Below are 22,734 nucleotides of genomic sequence, written 5' to 3'. Positions count from 1 at the left end.
TGTTAAGGTGGAACTACAGAGACATTAAAAAGAGTACACAGCTGTTAAGGTGGAACTACAGAGATATTAAAAAGACTACACAGCTGTTAAGGTGGAACTACAGAGATATTTAAAAGACTACACAGCTGTTAAGCTGGAACTACGGAGATATTAAAAAGACTACACAGCTGTTAAGGTGGAACTACAGAGATATTAAAAAGACTACACAGCGGTTAAGGTGGAACTACAGAGATATTAAAAAGACTACACAGCTGTTAAGGTGGAAATAGAGATATTATAAAGTCTACACAGCTGTTAAGTTGGTTTACAGAGACGTGAAAAAGACTACGCAGCTGTTAAGGTGGAACTACGGAGATATTAAAAAGACTACACAGCCGTTAATGTGGATTACAGAGCCGTTAAAAAGACTACACAGCTGTTAAGGTGGAACTACAGAGATATTAAAAAGACAACACAGCTGTTAAGGTGGAACTATAGAGATATTTAAAAGACAACACAGCTGTTAAGGTGGGACTACAGAGATATTAAAAAGACTACACAGCTGTTAAGGTGGAACTACAGAGATATTAAAAAGACTACACAGCTGTTAAGGTGGAACTACAGAGATATTAAAAAGACTACACAGCTGTTAAGGTGGAACTACAGAGATATTAAAAAGACTACACAGCTGTTAAGGAGGAACTACAGAGATATTAAAAAGACTACACAGCTGTTAAGGTGGAACTATAGAGATATTTAAAAGACAACACATCTGTTAAGGTCGAACTATAGAGATATTTAAAAGACAACACAGCTGTTAAGGTGGAACTACAGAGATATTAAAAAGACTACACAGCTGTTAATGTGGATTACAGAGACGTTAAAAAGACTACACAGCTGTTAAGGTGGAACTACAGAGATATTAAAAAGGCTACACAGCTGTTAAGGTGGAACTACAGAGATATATTAAAAAGACTACAGAGCTGTTAAGGTGGAAATAGAGATATTATAAAGTCTACACAGCTGTTAAGGTGGTTTACAGAGATGTTAAAAAGACTACACAGCTGTTAAGGTGAAACTACAGAGATATTAAAAAGACTACACAGCTGTTAAGGTGGAACTACAGAGACATTAAAAAGACTACAGAGCTGTTAAGGTGGAACTACAGAGACATTAAAAAGACTACACAACTGTTAATGTGTAACTAGAGAGATATTTAAAAGACTGCACAGCTGTTAAGGTGGAAATAGAGAGATATTTGTAAGACTACAAAGCTGTTAATGTGGAATACAGAGATATTACAAAGACTACACAGCTGTTCATGAGAGATATTAAATAAATTAGAGACGTTAAGGAGAATCTTCAGCAATATTAATGTGGAACTAGGAGATATTACAGAGTTATTAAAGTAGAAGTAAAGAAATATTAAGGATAAACTACATATATATTAAAGAATAACTAAAGAGATATTGAGGAGGAACCTTCAAGATATTAAGGTCAAACTACAGTGATAAAGAACAGGTTACAGATATATTAATGAGACACTATGTATATGGTAAGGAGGACCTGCAGAGATGTTAAGGAGGAACTACGGGAGGAGATCCCTTCTTTAATCCCACTTTCCTATGGGAGAATTTTCTGGAACACATCCTTAAATGCATGTGTGAAGAAGTAGAAAGGAACACTCACCTCCTTAAGACTGATTTTGGCAGTGTATATGATGTTGGAGCCGTCCCTCCTAAAGTGAGGGTGGCCCTTGTCTTTGAGCACGAAGGCGATGTCAGCCGGAATGTTCTCGGGGGTCTCGTCGCCCTCCTTGGGGAAGGTGATCTTGGTCCCTTCTTTCCAACCTCTCTTGATGACGATGTTGAGGATCTTATCTTCCGTCCGCATCGTCCTCCCGTCTGGGTTGAGTCTGCGCCGAGTGATGCGCATGCGTTTGGTGCAACCATGAAAAATCTCCTCCAGAGAAACCCGAAGCTCGTGGACCACCGGAGGGTCCTGGACCTTCCTCCGGCCGCTGTGCAGAGGCTCATTGCGGTGCCGTCGGCCATGATGGAATCCGTTGATTCCATTGAACCCAAAGTGGCTGAAAGAGCTGAAAGGGTCATCGTCTCCGTCCATATCGATGTCCATATCATGGTCTCCATGATCCGCAAAGCCGTTGCTGCTTCCCCGGTGACGTCCAGAGCCGAAAAAAATATCAAAGGGATTAGAGCCTCCAAAGAAAGAGGCAAAAGTGGCATGTGGGTCCCCATGGAAGGTGTAGTGATATGTAGTCCCCTGTCCACTCGAAGAACCACCTCCTCCAGTTTTGAGTCCTGAGAAAGAAAGAAATTGTTCATTACATCATGTGCTACAAAGTGCAGAGCGCAAGTGCCGGACATCATTCATTCCCAACTGACCACTTGGAAAACTATAATTACCAGCTAAACACAACCATCTTGAAAAGACAAAGCTGGTCAGAGTCTGAACCCAAAATATTTTGTCAGCTATTTAGAGAAACCCCCAGGGAACAGGGGAAAGTGGAGTGGGTGTGGAGTAGCCTCAGCCACAAACACTATGACTAGAAGTGGATGGAGAGTCTGATACCTTCTGTGCTTTAATCTGGCCTTACTGTCAGGATTCACACTTCAGTGTATCATCTGGAACTGGCTCTGGTACTGGCCCAACGTGAATCATAAAGACTGTCTCCTCCTTAACGTCATGCCCAATAGGACACTTGTGATTGGTGCTTCTCTGTGTCAGTTAAATTTCTAGGCAGTTCTTGGCCGCGTTACGTGGCGAAAGGTAGCAGACTCTCTTCAAAGAACCTTGAGTGGAGGTATCATGACATTATTGAACATCAGGCAGTTAAAAACCAGATGGGCGAATATGTAAATATACAAAACAAAACAAAACAAAAAACGTGCTTTTGTTGGGCAAAATGCATAATGAAAGTGCACCTCCACAATGTCTCAGTGAACAGGGGCAGTTATAGGTCACTTCTGAACATATCACCCTCTCCTCCTTCAACATCCATGGCTGAGGTGTGCTTGAGGAATGCGCCTAGCCCTAGAACTGCTCCCCAGGCGCTGGGATGGATGCAGCCACTCCGGGTGCGTGTTCTCACTGCTTCTAGTTCACTGCATAATTTGCCATTTCCACAACATTCATTCATTCATTGTCTCTAACCCTTATCCAGTTCAGGGTCGCGCTGGGTCCAGAGCCTACCTTGAATCATTGGGCGAAAGGCGGGTATACACCACGGAGGGGGCACCAGTCCTTCACAGTGCAACACACACACACACATACACACACACACTCACACCTACGGACACTTTTGAGTCGCAAATCCACCTACCAATGTGTGTTTTTGGACTGTGGGAGGAAACTGGAGCACCTGGTGGAAACCCACACAGACACAGAGAGAACACACCACACTCCTCACAGACAGTCTTCTGGAGGAAACCCACGCAGACACAGAGAGAACACACCACATTCCCCACAGACAGTCACCTGGAGGAAACCCACGCAGACACAGAGAGAACACACCACACTCCTCACATTCTCCTACACAAACAGCCTATCTCACCTCTATTCTTACCCCTCGAAACTTAACCCTTTCCACTCTGAGGACCTATCAGAGGATGTCCATCTGTCATGACATGCCTAACATAGTCGTTTGGTAGTAGGCATGGTATTTTCATTCACAGAGAGTGTGAATAAAGTGCTTATAAACACTGCCCACTTGCCTGGTCCTATGGAAGCCCATGCTTCTGCAAACACCATTAATGTTTTATCATGAATAATTCTTAATTAATTTAATCGATTCCATATTTTATTATTAGGTACACATATCTTTTTGATTTGATACGTAGTGTTAAATATGACAATCGTCAAAAAAATGAAGTTTGAAAATGTATGTGTCAGCCGTTACGTTGTTTTATATTTAGTAATTTATTGCATTTGTTATGAGCTCTATCAGGAAAAAAGAACTGCAGAAGCATGTCATGAATTTGTTCTGTTCCTGGGGATAATATTGTATCTAAAAGTACGTGTGAGTTTTGATTTTATACGATTTACAGATGGAGATTGTGAACATAGTGCATTATTCATTCATTCATTGTCTGTAAAGAACACAAGGTGGGAACACCCTGGAGGGGGCGCCAGTCCTTCACGGGGCGACACACACTCACACATTCACTCACACGCTCACACCTACGGACACTTTTGCGTCTCCAATCCACCTACCAACGTGTGTTTTTGGAGCGTAGGAGGAAACCGGAGCACCCGGAGGAAACCCACACAGACACAGGGAGAACACACCACACTCCTCACAGACAGTCACCCGGAGGAAACCCACGCAGACACAGGGAGAACACACCACACTCCTCACAGACAGTCACCCGGATGAAACCCACGCAGACACAGGGAGAACACACCGCACTCCTCACAGACAGTCACCCGGAGGAAACCCACGCAGACACAGGGAGAACACACCACACTCCTCACAGACAGTCACCCCGAGGAAACCCACGCAGACACAGAGAGAACACACCACACTCCTCACAGACAGTCACCCGGAGGAAACCCACGCAGACACAGGGAGAACACACCACACTCCTCACAGACAGTCAACCGGAGGAAACCCACACAGACACAGAAAGAACACACCACACTCCTCACAGACAGTCACCCGGAGGAAACCCACACAGACACAGGGAGAACACACCACACTCCTCCCAGACAGTCACCCAGAGGAAACCCACGCAGACACAGAGAGAACACACCACACTCCTCACAGACAGTCACCCGGAGGAAACCCACGCAGACACAGAGAGAACACACCATACTCCTCACAGACAGTCACCCGGAGGAAACCCACGCAGACACAGAGAGAACACACCACACTCCTCACAGACAGTCACCCGGAGGAAACCTACGCAGACACAGAGAGAACACACCACACTCCTCACAGACAGTCACCCAGAGGAAACCCACACAGACACAGAGAGAACACACCACACTCAATTTAAAAATATTAATATGGACAAAGCAAAGAGCTCGTTGTTTGATGGTGATGTCGTGTTGCATTCAGTTCTTGGCTGTTTTTCTGTGGCTTTTTTATTGTTCATATTGATATCGGGATTATATCGTATTGACCCAAATAAAGAAATATATTGTGATATAAATTATGGCTGAATCGTCCAGCTCTAATTACACTTTACATTCAAACTCTTTAAAACGTATTCATACATATATAATAGTTTAAACAATACATTTCATCACGTGTTCCATTTCATTATAAAAATATAAATAAAGATGTATTTTTCAAAACATAAATCTATAAAATGTATAAATTAAGGTGAATGCTGCATTAACCGGTGCACACCTTGTGTGGAAAACACCACAGTCCGGGTGCTTTGAGGGATGAAGGACGTACCTTCATAAACACCAGTAGAACATAACCGTTCCTTTAGTCCCAGTAATAATCCGCACATCATCTAAACATTTATTTAATGTTGGAGAGGACTGCCTCAGAGCCATTAAAGCACAGACACAGAGCGACTGCTCCCTGGGACTTATTCTATTGTTACAAAGTTGTATCAATATACGCGAGTTGTATGAACAGGCTTTGTGTTATAACCTTGCTATTTTTTTGCATTAGGTCTATGCTTTGTTCTCTTGGTATTATCAACAGTGTTTATGTCGTGAGAATGAAATAAAATAATTTGTTATCTTCATAAATGAAGCGGACAACTGTGTAAAACTATGGCCTTTAAGGGCTTCTGTTTGTTCAGTTACAAAGAGCCTGATTAACTACATTTACACTGAGATAAAACAGGTCTGTATTCATTATTGTTGTACGCTGTGCTTTTAATGTAGCCGACAGTGAGGTGGTCAGAGTGAGTCAGACTTCCCCCGGGTGGAGGGCCCAGGTCTCTCAGGGTCTTGGTCATTCCCTGGTGATGGACAGAAGGAGCGTCAGCTCAACCATTAGGAAAGGGCAATGGCTGCAGTACTTTCTCTCAGACACACACACACACACACACACACAGACCTGTGCACTGTTTCACAAACTCACACCCGTGGACAGTTTCACACACTCACCCAGTCACTCACACACTCACCCAGTCACTAACACACACCTCTGGACACTTTAACAGAGCCTATCCACCAGTTTAACCCTGAACAAACTCTTTCTACACGATCCTCCTTTAAGAGATAAGATGTTGATCCTCTGTGGACTGACATCTTAGACACAAAGCTTAGCTCCACTTCTTCAAAGGAAGATCTAATCTCGAAATGGTAGTCTCTGTCAGAGGTCTGGGATTGCAGGTCTGTGGAGACAGCACTGAGTGTTCCTCTGTGGACTCGTGCAAAATTAACACCCGTTTGTGAAGTCGGACGATTGATGGTTTGTAATAAAGGCGAAGGCACACCCTGCTGTGTCTGAGGCTGAGTCATGTGGGTTTGCACCTCCTCTCATGTACTATATAGGCCACTCTGCATGTTTAATACAGCTATATCATTAAATATGCATCATCCCCACGGTTCTGCAGATACCTCCAGAACAGACCGAGCTCCTCCGGCCAAAACAGAAACTGGGAAAACCGTCATTAGCTCAGAAAGTGGGTCATTTGGGAATTATCATATTCCCATGTGGTTTGAAACAGACGCAGTGTTTTGAGGGTGATATCTGAGAGACGGGTTGTTGTTTCTCAGTGGTGTAAAGTCTGAAGGCTAACTTTTGGCTGCACCATAAGGCATAAAGGTGTAGTTCAGGATTGTAATAAAAAACACCTTTTATAAAATTCAGAAGCTGCTTCCTCACCATGTGCTGCTCTCCAGTTGGTTTGCGCTTGAATCCGCTCTAATGTGTTTTTACGAAGCTCCACTGTCTGTAATTAGGTAAAAAACAAAGTGTCTCAGTCCGTTAAGCTAGGCACCCCTCCCTCTCTCTCTCTGTCTCTCTCTCTCTGCTTGTGGCAGAGGCATCTGGAGTATTTTAGACAACGGAGAGACATCCAAACGTTGAAAGGCATGAACCGAAATGAGGATGTTGCTCTATTCTTGTTCCATAGGTGGGTAATATTGACTGAAGTTTTGCTGTTTCAGATCAGTTAAGGTGGAAATGTCTCCAGACTCAGGAGACGGCTAACCACATTAGCGACAGTGCTACAAAACTAAACAACTGTTACACATGAGTTTCTGTGGGAATTCAAACAGTGAATAAACACTTACAAACGAGTTCAATTTCATCCATGTACGAACAACTGTTGTTTTTTCTCCTCAAACACACCATTCCACCTTAAAGAACGCAGAGCTTAGAACTGCATTTCTTTGTTGTTTCCTTTAAAGTCTTTGGACATTTCTTGTCCTTTTTTTCTGAGATGAAAGGCATGACTAGGGAGTTCTACAGGGAGTTTCTGGATGGAGCTCCGTCACTCCAGAGAACATCTTTCCACTGCTCCACAGCCATTTAAGCCCTTTAGCTGACATTTGGCACTGAGCATGAGCACCTTGGTGCAAGCTGTGTGTACACAACTGAACGTCAGTGTCAAATTTCGGTGCACATTAATGTAGGAGATGTCACTGATTTAAGGAGTATCTACAAATCTCTTTAACTGAGTTTAAACAGCTTCTGAGCCAGAGCTTGAGCCTTGGAAGAGCTCTAATCTATCAAAGTGCTGCCTTGCATTACCTTATATATTCCGCAGCTCTGTATCAAACCCTCAGTGCCTGAAGGATTTGCACGGCTTTAAGGCTGGGGAGGTTTAAAAGCGAGGCAGCCCTCAAAAGGAATCTGTTTCACTGTGGTCAAATCTGCAAGCTGCAGCCACGACTTCTTGGAAGAGTCTCAGGCTTTCTGTCAGCTCGGTGGAATCTGTGAAATGGTGCAGCGTATAGGATCCTGGAGACGAAACATCAAAGCATTCCTCACATAACCCAAACTCACAGATGAAAACCAACAATATTGCTGTCTAAAACAGATGAGTCACGCTGGCACATGGTCTGGAGGGTACGTTGTGTGGCCAGATGTTTGTAGACAATATTTGGAATGAGTGAAGTCATGTCTTTTAAAGTCAGTGTGATTTTAATCTGATACACTTTCTGTACAATTTTATAGAATGCTGTGTTTGCGTTGGAAAAAGGTCCAGTGTTTGTATGCAGCCCTGGCTCTGTAAATGTAAGTGTCCCTCTCTAGACAGTGGAGAGAACTCAGGACATTGAAAAGCATGAACTGAGATGAGGATGTTGCTCTATTCCTGCTCCATTGGTGAGTAACACTGACTTATTTCTGTTTCAGTTGCATTTTTTAAGGAGGGACTGACTCCAAATTCAAAGGAGCGCTAAGTGCATGAAAGTAAACACAGAACTAAAAAGCTACAAAATGAAACAGATCAAGTTACAAATGGGTTTCTGTGGTAATTCAAAGTGGATAAAAACAATTTACATTTCAGACAGATCCCTTTTCTCCTCAAACGCACCATTTCACCTTAATAGACGCAGAGCTTCTGAACGTAATCAAACCCGAGAGAACTGCAGTTCCCCATAATCATAGACGTTGCCTTTATATGGAACCTGTACACAGAGAACATCAGAATAGCCCTGAGTGTGGACGCTTTTAAAGAATTAAAATTCTTTTATTTCAGCAGCATACAGCGCAGTTTAAAACACTGTTTACTTTTTGTTCTGTAATTGCACTTTAGTTCTTGCACAGTTTATATATTTATTATTTTAACTAACTCCCCTTTTTAAATGTATTATTTTAATTGTAACCATCTGTGCAAAGGCCTTTCTGAGGCTTTTTATTTATTTAATTCTTAATGAATTGCCTTTTACTGTTTCTTTTGATTCTATGAAGCATCGTGTATGAAAGGTGCTCTTTAAATCAACTTCACTAAGAAATCAACTTAAATCCTTTGAGTTAGACCTGTGCCTCACTGTTTGAAATGGTGGGTCTGGGCTTGGAGAGGGTAATAATCAGCTGTGGAGTCACATGGAGAAGGAGATGATCCTTTTATGGAGCGAGACACTGTTTCTTTTTCGCTCACGTAAATACACTGCTATGTTTCTGTCGATGAAACTGTGCAGACTCCTCTTAGTTGGGAACATACTGAACCGGACACTCCGATACATTAAAGGAGACATGTCATAGTCCTTCTCCACAAGGAAACACAGGGTCCTGGTTTAAGCCCCACAGCGGTCTAAACAGCACTGTTCAGAACAGCTACTCTCAGTGCCTGTTCCTTTAAATTAATTCATTCATTCAGCCATAGTCTGTACACCCTTTCCCAGTGCAGAGTGGCGGTGGGTCCTGAGTCTACCCGGAATCACTGGGCAAAAGGCGGGAATACACCCTGGGGGGGGTGCCAGTTCTTTGTAGGGTGACACACACTCACACATTCACTCACACCTACGGACACATTTGAGTCGCCAATCCACCTACCAACGTGTGTTTTTGGAGCATGAAAGGAAACCGAAGCACCCGGAGGAAACCCACTCAGACACAGGGAGAACACACCACACTCCTCACTGGCAGTCACCCGGAGGAAACCCACACAGACACAGGGAGAACACACCACACTCCTCACAGGCAGTCACCCGGAGGAAACCCACACAGACACAGAGAGAACACACCACACTCCTCACAGACAGTCACCCGGAGGAAACCCACGCAGACACAGGGAGAACACACCACACTCCTCACAGACAGTCACCCGGAGGAAACCCACTCAGTCACAGGGAGAACACACCACACTCCTCACAGACAGTCACCCAGAGCACGACTCAAACCCATATTTTATACTTGTGTATATATCATACACATTTAGGCATAATCTATGCCACTTTTGGCTCTTACAGCTCAGTTATGGCACTGGCAAGTGTTATGAAGGCTGGACATGGGCCAACATTCAAGAGCCAGGCTTGGCTTCGGTTACTGTGGGCCAGATGTGGACCAGATGTGGAACTCGACAATTGACCTAACCTTGCTTTTAAAAAATATATAGATTTTTCTTTTAATTCTGTTCATCCATGTGTTTTGGTGTTATTCTGTTAATACGTCCCCCACAGTTTGTTCACGTACTGTCTCTTTAAAACCACACCACCACTCTGCAGTCACATGACTCTGCCCCATCCAATCGCTCACATGGGAGGAACGTGGAGGAGAACCTAAACACGGAGGCGGACCGTGAAATAATCAGAAATATTTATCCCAGCTTTAATACTGGGGCATATTTACAGACTCACCCTGGTGTGGGCCATTAGAGAACTGCAGATGTGCCACATTTGGGCCAAACATTCACTGCTATCGAGGTTATACCTCAACATCACTGGGAATCAAGCTCCCAACCTCCTGCTAACAGGGCCGACACTGACATGACTGAACCAATTGAAAGCCCTTCTTTGCATTGGCTCCTTTATCCAAAGAAATCATCACCAAGTTTAAGGCAAAGGCAGTGACTGCCGTCCTAAAGAGAGCATAAAAAAACACATTTCACGTACCATCCTCTCCGTACTGGTCATAAATGACCCTCTTCTTCGGGTCGCTCAGGACTTCGTAAGCCTCTGCTATCTCTTTGAACTTTTCCTCAGCATTAGGATCCTTGTTTTTATCCGGATGGAACTTGAGGGCCATCCTCCTGTAGGCCTTTTTGATCTCCTCCTCGTTGGCGCCAGACTGAATGCCCAGGATCTTATAGTAATCCTTTCCCATGGCGTTGGCTGATAATATCCTTATGGAACCACCCTTCCTTCTGGGACACAATGGAGAACACAGGTTAGTCTTACAGCAAAGAAAGAGCAGGCTGGAAGTGAATGACTGACAACCAGGCAGCTATTCAAAAGACAGCTATTATCTGGGGAAAGAAAAGACAGTGTTTTGCCGCCACTGACAAAATGTAAACTTGAATACATAACGAGAATAAAAACACACCGGTGACTAAGCAGGCGAGAGCTTTTAAAAAGCAGTATGTGAAAGATGGCAATGTGGAGAATAAGGTGTGGGCTAAATTAGACTTGAATTAGAGGCTGAAAACTGTAGCTTATAAAGTGAGTAACATCTCAGTGGTTCACCTTGAAGCAGTGACAGCTTCTTTCAAACTCAACAAATTATTCTGAGACAAACGTCACTCTCTCTGTCAGAAGAACTGTCTCTGAGGTGGTACCCTGAAGGACACAAAGTCTGTACCTTTAATTAGAGAGAGACAGAGAGAGAGAGAGAGAGGGAGAGAGACAGAATGAGACACAGAGAGATAAACAGAAAGAGCAAGAGAGAGACAAAGAGAGAATGAGACAGAGAGAGACAAACAGAAAAAGCGAGAGCGAGAGAATGAGAGACACAGAGAGAGAGAGAGAGAGAGAGAGAGAGAGAGAGAGAGAAAGAGAGAGAGAAAGAGAGAATGAGAGACGGAGAGAGAAAGAGAGAGAGAGAGAGAGAGAGAAGGAGACGGAGAGAAAGAGAGAGACAGAGAGAGAGAGAGAAACAGAGAGAGAACTTCTGAGGTTGCTACTCTGGGCTCAGCACTGCAGAAACGTCACTATGGATGAGTGTAGGAAACCACCTCTGCCCACTTCCTACTCCCTCGTGATTTCAGGACAGTGCTGTAAAAGTGAGTTACACTCTGCAGCTGACAGTTCGTACACTTCTGGGCCACCGCTGCCACTGGGTTTGGCACCTTGTGTTCATGTGCAGCTGCTTCAATCAGTGCCATTCAATTAATGAATGCCATATTTGGGGGCTACACCAGCTGCGAGCAATGGGTTCACCTTAAAGTAGCTGAATTACTCACTGGGACTGTCCTCCACTCTCTCAATAGACATGCATCACACAGACAGCCTCATTTCCACGTATGTGCTCCCTGAGGCTTAAATAGAAGTGATCTAATGATCTCCAGTCTTGTAATGTCCGAGCTGCCAGGCTAAATCAGACGAGAGATGTCTCAGATCCCCTCCCATGAGACTATAGCTCAAAAAACATCTTCAAAATAACCACTCAAGCAAAGATCAAGCACACGCTAGGAACGATATCATGAGTGAAATACGTGTTTTATTTCTGCTTTGAAACGACCACATCTTGAAACCGCACACACAGACAGTCAGGGTTTCTTATGTCACACACCTGAGGAACCAATCACATACAGTTGAGGAGCTGCAGGTGTGTGTGGAGGGAGACAGAGGCAGGGACTTATTGCATATTCATACCATAAATCTGCATAAACTGAACTAAGTCTAAGGACAGAGTTACACCACTTTTTCACGTATTGGGGGACTTTTAGTCTGGAAAAGAAACTTCTACAACTGCAATTCTGGTGGTTTTAGGGGTTTAACTGATGACTGGTGGTGGTCTTTAAAGAGCCTTTCTTCTAAAGCATGCCACTGCATTTCAGCAATTAATTTTTCAGCTCTTTTAAGAGTGCACACACACACACAGCTTGTATAATCTCTATGAAACGATGAACTAAAACAGAACATTCTGGAGCGCCAAGCTCAAGATTGTGGGACAGTGGGACTCGGTTTTCTGCCATCAAATCCTCACAATCATTCAAATATCCAGTCTAAGCCTCCCCAGAAGCGCAGAAGCCGTTACTGCAGTGAAGGAGGACAAACTCCCTCTCATCACCCCTCCTTCACTGCAGCAGAGACGTCCTTCACCTGTAGAGACGACATGTGTTGCATGAGCAGGTGTCCACACACTTCTGGCCACGATGGGAATGGATGGTGGAGATCAGCAGGAGAGAATGAGGAAGACACCGCAGTTCGTGACAGCGACAAAAAAATAAAATAATAAAACCCACTCTGTTCAACAGCAGTTAGTCCCTCACTCGAACGCCGCGTTCCACCTTAAACTGCCGCACTAATTAAGGTGGAACGGAGAATTCGAGCCTGAAGCTTGCGGACTGGATCGGAACCGGTGCTTGCCGCAGCACACAGTCTCTGGGTCTCCCTCGGTTCTGTTAATGATCGACATGAGGAAATATAGAACAATTAGAGGGAAATCACTCGGCAACGCGTCTGTCTGACGTCACAATCGCTTCAAACGGAGACCACCGAGGTCCCCTGGCATTCCACCTATATATAAATAAACAGATAAATCAGCACAGGAACTGAGCACTGAGTTACACGCTGATGTCACTCCATTTATATTTCTATCTGCTGTGATATCGGCGCATAACACCGTCACAGACCGATGTGTAATGGTCAGTAATGCTTTTTAATCATGGTTTGTGTAAATACAATTACACACAATACATCATTTTTATACTGTTGTCTGCTATATGTTACCAGTAGAGATCACCTACCTGCTACAGACTATATATATATATGTACTTAATGGGTTATAAAGGTGGAATATATATATATATGTGTGTGTGTGTGTGTGTGTGTGTGTATACAGAAAATTGATGTCTCTTATGACAAAGGATTCCCCCCAAAGCAGCACACACACGAGTCTAGTCTATGAGGAATGGTCTAAGTTGTACCTCCTAATCCCTATTTCTCAATAAATACTACAGAATAAACAGCATTTCCAACTAAAGCCGCTGTTACAGCCTCCTCAGAGTCGCTGCCCTAACAGCGGACAGAGCACCGGCTAAAACCCTGTCTGAGTGTGAAAGCCTCCGCCTTTTCACCGCAATTACAGCGGACTTCACACAGCTCTGTCAAAGACACGGAGTCCACACACTGTCTGTGTAAATTCTAGTGAAGCACGAGCTTATACATCCATCCAAGGCTCTTGGGAGGGAGCAGTGTCCAAACCTTAATGTCCCCCACAGTGAGAGACATTCAAAAAGGCTGTGAAACCTACACCCTCCGGATCCGAACTCGTGTGTGTAATGTGTAATGAACCCAGAAAAATCGGTGTGTACTGAAACACAGAGAGAGAGAGGGTCTTACCGTGTGTGAGTATCTCCCCCGCTGACTGACTGGCGCTTGCTGCTCGCCTGCCTCCCAGCTTCTTTAGCCACGCCCACATAGCCCCAGACCACGCCCCCAAACCATAACATTAAAACGACCTCCTTGTTTCTACACTCCTCGTCTATTTTATCAGCTCCTCCGCTGACTATAGCCCACTGTAGGCCATCTGTTGCTCTGCATACTTTGTTAACCCCTCTTTCCCCCTGTTCTTCAGCGCTCAGGACCCTCACAGAGCAGGTGTGATGAGGTGGTGGATCATTCTCAGCGCTGCAGTGACACTGACGTGGTGGAGGTGTGTTATGGCTTTTCCACTGCATGGTACCTACTGGACTCTACTGGACTCTGACAGGAACAGAGGGCTTTGGAAACCACAACAACGGCGGCGGTAATGGTGTTAAGCGGTGTTTACGCATGGTGTATTGGTGTGTTGTTGTTGTTTGGGACTGAACACAGCTCCGTCATCAGTTCAGACAGATCAGTAGAGTTTGTTCCTTCCTTGTTGCAGCGTCCAGCTCTCGCTGGATTCTTTCGTCGGCCACCGATCCAAGGAGCGTTTGAACCTCTTCAAAAGACCACGGCGTCATTTTAAGAGCTGCCGTCGTGAGTCGGATAAAAACAAACGTGATCTCTGCTGCAGCTGGAGATTTTACAGATGGAGAGTTGGTGCTGGTCGCCTGCGTTGCGTGGCGTAGAGTGACGACTCTCTCTGGACAATCAGCGCTCTGCAAGGTTTACACGCCACGGTTTAGTCCCTACTCGACTCGCTCTGAACCACGAGAGAACAGCCACTAAACAAGAACCCGCTTCCAAGAAGAGGACCAAATTTATCTAATAGAAAAGCAGAGTAGAGCAGAGCCAGTTAGGTACCATACAGTGGAAAAGCATTAGTGTGTGTTGTGCTGGTGTAGAGTGGATCAGACACAGCAGTGCTGCTGGAGTTTTTAACCCCTGTGTCCACACTCTGTCCACTCTGTGACACAATAAATATTTCCAAGTCAGACAAAGTGATGATGCCTCATAGTTGTATGTTTTGGTTATAGCTGCTGCTTATCATCGTAAAAAGACATTAAACTAGAAAAGGCATCTGTTACATTATCATGAGCTTGTAAAATAGATATAACACAAGCTAAACACCTGAGATTCATACAGTTTCTGTTTGTCTTTCTTCTAAACAGTGCACATAAAAAATGACTGCAATGAGAAATGTCTTTGGTGCTAATTTGTTCATCATTTCTCATTCGTAGCAGAGTAACACCCACTTTAGTGTTAAATCAATGACTCTATTTAGTGTTGAATAGCCACAGCTGTGCCCCTCTCACTGATTTACGAGCAGATGGGTACAGCTTCATCCTGTGTGTAAATGCTCTAGCCTTGTGCCATTACAGTTAACAGACCCTCATTTCTCTAACCTGTCTGTTACCTGCGCTTCATTCACTTGCTTCATGTCCTCAAGCCATTGGACAATCGAAGAAGGAGGAGGAGGTGGAGGAGGAAGCTGAATGAAGATTTACAGTACAAACATGGCTCTGTGTCTTCTCTCCTCCGAGTGCTGATGTTGAGGAAGCCCTCCGGAGAGGAGGAAACAAAGACAAATTTGGATGGGTTAGCTATGGTTCACGTCACAGGGATACCTCACTGCAGAGAGGAAGCGCTGAGAAAAGCATCAGAAAGAATCATTTAAGGAGAGTTCCTCTGGACCACGTCTCTTCCAGCAACAATATCTTATACGATACCTGAACACACGTTTATAGACACACCCTACCTCTACGTCTCTTCTGGAATCAAGAATATCTGAAAGGATATGTGCTCTATTTGCTGCACTAACATCAACAATCATCACTCTACTGAATTCCACACTACCTCATACACCCATACACTGTCCTCATACTGTATACACTGGACTTATTATATCCTAGTATTATATCCTGTATGCACACTGTGAACTATGTACATATTTATTTGACACATTGTGTATATATTTATTCATTTATTCATATTTATTCATTCATTCAATGTCTGTAACCCTTATCCAGTTGAGGGCATCGGCAGATCCGGAGCCTATCCGGAATCACTGGGTGCAAGGTGGTAACCAATCCAATCCACCTACCAACATGTGTTTTTGGAGTGTGGGGGGAAACCGGAGCACCCGGAGGAAACCCACGCAGACACAGGGAGAACACACCACACTCCTCATAGACAGTCACCCGGAGGAAACCCATGCAGACACAGAGTGAACACACCACACTCCTCACAGACAGTCACCCGGAGGAAATTCACGCAGACACAGGGAGAACACACCACGCTCCTCACAGACAGTCACCCGGAGGAAACCCACGCAGACACAGAGAGAACACACCACACTCTTCACAGACAGTCACCCGGAGGAAACCCACGCAGACACAGGGAGAACACACCACACTCCTCACAGACAGTCACCCGGAGGAAACCCACGCAGACACAGGGAGAACACACCACACTCCTCACAGACAGTCACCCGGAGGAAACCCACGCAGACAGAGAGAGAACACACCACACTCCTCACAGACAGTCACCCGGAGGAAATCCACGCAGACACAGGGAGAACACACCACACTCCTCACAGACAGTCACCCGGAGGAAATCCACGCAGACACAGGGAGAACACACCACACTCCTCACAGACAGTCACCCGGAGGAAACCCACGCAGACACAGGGAGAACACACCACACTCCTCACAGACAGTCACCCGGAGGAAACCCACGCAGACACAGGGAGAACACATCACACTCCTCACAGACAGTCACCCGGAGGAAACCCACGCAGACACAGGGAGAACACACCACACTCCTCACAGACAGTCACCCGGAGGAAACCCACTCAGACACAGGGAGAACACACCACACTCCTCACAGACAGTCACCCGGAGGAAACCCACTCAGACACAGGGAGAACACACCACACTCCTCACAGAGAGTCACCCGGAGGAAACCCACGCAGACACAGGGAGAACACACCACACTCCTCACAGACAGTCACCCGGAGGAAACCCACGCAGACACAGGGAGAACACACCACACTCCTCACAGACAGTCACCCGGAGGAAACCCACTCAGACACAGGGAGAACACACCACACTCCTCACAGAGAGTCACCCAGAGGAATCCCACGCAGACACAGGGAGAACACACCACACTCCTCACAGACAGTCACCCGGAGGAAACCCACTCAGACACAGGGAGAACACACCGCACTCCTCACAGACAGTCACCCGGAGGAAACCCACGCAGACACAGGGAGAACACACCACACTCCTCACAGACAGTCACCCGGAGGAAACCCACGCAGTTTCCTCCCACACAGGTGTGTGAATATGAGCAACTGGGTGAGTGTGTGACATTGCCACGTGTGTGTGTGTGTGTGTGTGTGTGTGAGTGAGTGACATTGCTGCAGGTGTGTGTGTGTGTGTGTGTGTGTGTGTGTGTGAGTGACATTGCTGCAGGTGTGTGTGTGTGTGTGTGAGTGAGTGACTGGGTGAGTGTGTGACATTGCCACAAGTGTGTGTGTGTGAGTGAGTGACTGGGTTAGTGTGTGACATTGCTGCATGTTTGTGTGTGTGTGTGTGGTGGGGGGTGTTTGTGTGTGTGAGTGAGTGTGTGAGTGAGTGAGTGAGTGACATTGCCACAGGTGTTTATGTGTGTGTGAGCGATTGGGTGAGTGTGTGACATTGACACTGTATGTGTATGTGGGAGTGTGTGACATTGCCACAGGTGTTTATGTGTGTGTGAGCGATTGGGTGAGTGTGTGACATTGACACTGTATGTGTATGTGGGAGTGTGTGACATTGCCACAGGTGTGTGTGTGTGTGTGTGTGTGTGTGTGTGTGTGTGTGTGTGGCTGTGTGAGTGAATGAGTGACTGGGTGAGTGTGTGACATTTCTGCAGGTGTATGTGTGTCTGTGTGTGTTTGTATGTGTGTGTGTGAGTGAGTGAGTGAGAGTGAGTGAGTGACTGGGTGAGTGGGTGACATTTCTGCAGGTGTGTGGTGTGTGTGTGTGGGTGTGTGAGTGAATGAGTGACTGGGTGAGTGTGTTACATTTCTGCAGGTGTGTGTGTGAGTGAGTGAGTGAGAGTGAGTGAGTGACATTTCTGCAGGTGTGTGTGTGTCTGTGTGTGTTTGTGTGTGTGTGTGAGTGAGTGAGTGAGAGTGAGTGAGTGAGTGACATTTCTGCAGGTGTGTGTGTGTGTGTTTGTGTGTGTGTGAGTGAGTGAGTGACTGGGTGAGTGTGTGACATTGCCACAGTTGTGAGGGCCAGGGTGAGTGTGTGATGCCATGTGGTTATAAATTAAGAAATGAATGAATGAATATCCTTTTTATAATGAATTAATTTAACTTCATTAATGTACAAACTTTGTGCACATAGATGTTCAGTGGAACACAGCTTGTATTGTCTCCAACACTGGAGCAGCTGCACATGTGCTTAAACCATCTCAGCTGACTGTAGTCTGTTATTGAAATTACATAGTACGATTTCCGCAGTGCTGAGTCCGAAGCTGTATTCTCTCTATTACAACTCACTGGAGCGTAACAACGAGTTTGAAGCTGTAATTTTAAAGTAAAAATACTACCTAGTGTTGCTTTAAGTGTCAAAAAGAAGAGGTCACAGCGCCCTCTACACAGTGTTCTGGACCCTACAGCCAGTGTGGTCAGAAAAACCCAGTCTTTGGTGGAAACACGAGACGTCTGCTGAAATAAAACTGGCCTCAAGCTCAAGTCTAATTTGTCTCACTTCTGATGTGCCCCAAGGCACCCTGTTGTCAAACTGCTGCTGTGGTGATATCCTGTCCTGGGTGCACTGCCCTGGACAATATTCCTACCGTCCTGAGCCAAACAGGGCTGTGATTAAACCCCTATTAAAGTGAAGGCCCATAGCAGATGTCCTGAGCTTTGTATGCTATTGCAATTAGACAGTGTCCAAAAACAGCTTCATCATTAATGCTGACCAAACAATTGTCCAAATGTCATCACCCCCACAGTCAGAAGGGCATGATACAGTGTCCAAATATTTGTAGACACCACTTGCAAGATGTATTCAGCTTCTTTACAGTGATATTAGGTAATGTTACAGCATTTACAGCCTGTGTCCACTCTCTGTCCACTCTGTGAGACGCTCCTCCCTCGTTGGTCCACCTTGTAGATGTAGAGTCAGAGATAGTAGCTCATCTGTCTCTGCACAGTGTGTGTCGCTCGTCCTCTAGTTGGGGATAGGTTTAAAAACTCCAGCAGCACTGCTGTGTCTGATCCACTCTACACCAGCACAACACACACTAACACACCACCACCACGTCAGTGTCACTGCAGCGCTGAGAATGATCCACCACCACATCACACCTGCTCTGTGGGGGTCCAGAGCACTGAGGAACAGGGGGAAAGGGGGGTAAGAAAGTATGCAGAGCCACAGATGGACTACAGTCTGTAACTGTAGAACTACAAAGTGTGGTGTGTTCTCCCTGTGTCTGTGTGGGTTTCCTCCGGGTGCTCTGGTTTCCTCCCACGCTCCAAAAACACACATTGGTAGGTGGACTGGAGACTAAAAAGTGTCCGTAGGTGTGAGTGTGTGAGTGTGTGTTGCCCTGTGAAGGACCAGGGTGTGTTCCCACCTTGCCCCCAGTGATTCTGGGTAGACTCCGGACCCACCACGGCCCTGAACTGGATAAGAGTTACAATGGTGAGGTGTAAACAATAGTGAGACAATGAATGATTAAATATTTTATTCTTATAGAGCGAATTTCCAGGAACCCAAAGATGCCTACAATATGTAATACACAATTCAAAACAGATAAGAAGAACCCTGGAATACATAAACATCTCTATCAGGACAGGATCTGGTGGAAGAGCTGATTAGGTTTAGGTTTAGGGAAACTGTGCAGACTGCAGTGTAGACTATGCATTGCTTCAACACAGAAGCATGAATCAGCCGTTAGACATTTGTCCCAGTGATGTCCTGATGGTAGGATCAATGCTGAAAACTATACACTGAACAATACACTTTACAACACAACCCTGTGATTTACACGAAACAGCAGCCCTTTTAGTCATTAACCATTAATTATAGGTGGAAGTTGTTTATCATCTGTGCTGCAACAAACGGGCAATAGCCCCCACCCTCATTCGACCCGAACTCCCTCGGTGATTGATCCAGACCTCGGGGAGCTGTCTGCACTGAGAGAATGAGAGCATCTGGGAATCAAGGGCATTATTGACCAGGAAATCGACAGTCAGCTCAGTGTCTTGAAACTACAAAGAGCACTGGGTAAAGTGAGAAAGCCCTGAATATCCACAAGGAGGGGTCTGTCCCTCCCTGAGGAGTGTAGCTCGGAGGCCCCAGTGAAAGTGTTGTTACTTGGGTAAAGAATTGACTGCAGTAGAAGTAAGAGAACCTGATCATTGTACAGAGCTGTGTGAGTGAATGGGTGAGTGTGTGACATTGTCACTCACACACTCACACCTGTGGACAGTGTCACACACTCACCCTGTCACTCACACACTCACACCTGTGGAGAGAGTGAGTGTGTGACATTTTCCACAGGTGTGAGTGTGTGTGACAGGGTGAGTGTGTGACACTGTCCACAGGTGTGAGTGTGTGTGTGACAGGGTGAGTGTGTGACACTGTCCACAGGTGTGTGTGTGTGAGTGACAGGGTGAGTGTGTGAGTTTGTTCCCATTTCACATTAAAAGTAAAGAATTAGAAGTAAATATGTTACAGTCTAAAAACACTGTCATTAGTTAACATCACCTCCAGGTCCAGCCCCTCCCCTTCATCAGATCTCACTTCCTGTGTGTGGCCCAGCACCTGTTGTGGAGATGAAATGCAAAAAAATCCCTCACTAACACCCTTCCCTCTCCTGTTTTTACAGTTAATGGCCATTGTCAGTGTGACTGTGTCCCTGTCAGAGCTGTGAGTAAAGCCGCATTTATCCTTTCACACCAAAAGGCCACCGTGACTCAACCCAGACAAGAAGAAGAATAGAGGGAGAGTGGGTGAGAGTGCTGCACGGATGCAGTAAACGGTCCTTAGGATTTACAGATAATGTACCCTTAGAAAACATAAAAATAAAATAGATCACCTACTTCAAAATCCAGCAACCCCCTCGTGTGAGACGGAGCTGCCGGGTCTGAGTGCTCACTGCAGGATATTGAGGATCAGACAGAGGCTGAGTCAGAATTACTGCTGGATGCTCAAGAGCTGTTTAAGGATCTAGTAGTTTGCAATAAAATGATGCAGAAGAAAGAAGCGAGAACAGAGTGGTGATAGATTATGTTTTACTGGAGAGCTTTCAACGATGCTCCCTCCTTCCCCCTCTCCACTGCTCACCTGTTCCTTGTACTTATAGGGACTATATCAGCTCCCTTCGGCAGGCGATTTATTCCTCGTTAAAGCCACGGGGAGTCAGACTCGTTCCCTGCTGATCCTGTTTTCATTCAAGGACATAAGCATAGCTTGTGGACACTCCTCCTAATTAGGGACTTCTGCTACTTTAGCCTTCACACATTGGATGCTTTTCCACCGCATGGGTCCGGCTCTACACGACTCGACTCGACACGGCTCCGCTCGCTTAGCGCTTGTGGTTTTTCCACTGGCAGGGCAGTGATGCTGCATAACCCCGTCTCCAACAGGAATCGCTGGCTTTGAAAACCATGACGACAGCGGCAGTACAGTTAGGTGCTGTTTACTCATGTGTTTGCATGTTGTTTCTGTTTTTGGACGGAACCCGGCTCTGCCCCCCGTTCTCACAGATCAGATTCACTTGTTGCACGTTTAGCTTTCACTGGAATTTTTTGTCGGCCATTGACCCAAGGAGCATCTTCAAAACACCTCGAGGTAAAGGTACGAGCTGCCGTTGTGAGTCGGATAAAAATAAGTGTGAAAGCTGCTGTAAATTAAGAGATTCTATAAGCGGTGGTTTGTGTTGGATTTGAATGAGCTCTGAATTTTGTGGTGATTGAGGTGGCTCTGGCCATCAGCGCTCTGCAGGGTTTACACCTCACCATTTAGTACCTACTCAGCACGGTTGGAACCCAGAGTGAGCAGGGACTGAAAATGTACCCGGATCCAGGGACCAGGACCAGATTTTGCCAGTGGAAAAGCTAAAGAGCCGAGTCGAGTCGGGTAGGTTCCATGTAGTGGAAAAAAGCTATTTGTGGACTCAGGCGCTCAGCTGTGCACCTAGAGTTTGTATAACCTCCATATACATGAGACCCCAAGGTCTCTATTACCAATGCCAAATGTCAGCCAGAGGGGTATAAAGCAGTGGTTGATGGAGTTCGTTGCAACACTTTCGAGATGAGCTGGAGTAATGTTTGTATTCCAGCACTAATCCTCCACAATCAGGACCTGACCTCCCCAGGGTTCTTGTGACATTCAGATGAGGAGGTGCCCACAAACCTCTGTAAGCACTTCATCAAATTCAGTGGCATGTTTGGTCGATTCACTTTCAGTAAGCACTTCATCCAGTTTAGGATCATGGTGTGTATACTGCCCATCAGGATTCATTTATCCATCCATACATCCACCTTCTGTTCAAGTCCCGCTCCTGGTGACTGTCTGTGAGGAGTGTGGTGTGTTCTCCCTGTGTCTGAGTGGGTTTCCTCCGGGTGCTTGTCTGTGAGGAGTGTGGTGTGTTCTCCCTGTGTCTGTGTGGGTTTCCTTCGGGTGACTGTCTGTGAGGAGTGTGGTGTGTTCTCTCTGTGTCTGTGTGGGTTTCCTCCGGGTGACTGTCTGTGAGGAGTGTGGTGTGTTCTCCCTGTGTCTGCGTGGGTTTCCTCCGGGTGACTGTCTGTGAGGAGTGTGGTGTGTTCTCTCTGTGTCTGCG

The 22,734-nt window shown here is 45.7% G+C and overlaps 1 protein-coding gene across 1 annotated transcript in view; it reads right to left on the bottom strand.

Annotated features, from left to right (window-relative positions):
- The window catches only part of LOC136677075 (dnaJ homolog subfamily B member 5-like), a 30,941-nt gene extending 18,231 nt beyond the window's left edge, over nt 1-12,710 (bottom strand). The window contains exons 1-3 of the mRNA XM_066654465.1: nt 12,622-12,710; nt 10,474-10,724; nt 1,669-2,300 (exon numbers count right to left, since the gene is read on the bottom strand). Coding sequence (XP_066510562.1) covers nt 1,669-2,300; nt 10,474-10,684 — 843 coding nt within the window. The 5' untranslated portion in view covers nt 10,685-10,724; nt 12,622-12,710. The remainder of the gene's footprint in view (nt 1-1,668; nt 2,301-10,473; nt 10,725-12,621) is intronic.
- Nucleotides 12,711-22,734: the final 10,024 nt, after the last annotated feature.

The sequence above is a fragment of the Hoplias malabaricus genome, chromosome X2 (assembly GCF_029633855.1).
Source record: "Hoplias malabaricus isolate fHopMal1 chromosome X2, fHopMal1.hap1, whole genome shotgun sequence".
Classification (NCBI taxonomy): Eukaryota; Metazoa; Chordata; class Actinopteri; order Characiformes; family Erythrinidae; genus Hoplias; species Hoplias malabaricus.
The sequence above is the reverse complement of the archived record's forward strand: the minus strand, read 5'-3'. Positions and strand labels throughout refer to the sequence as shown.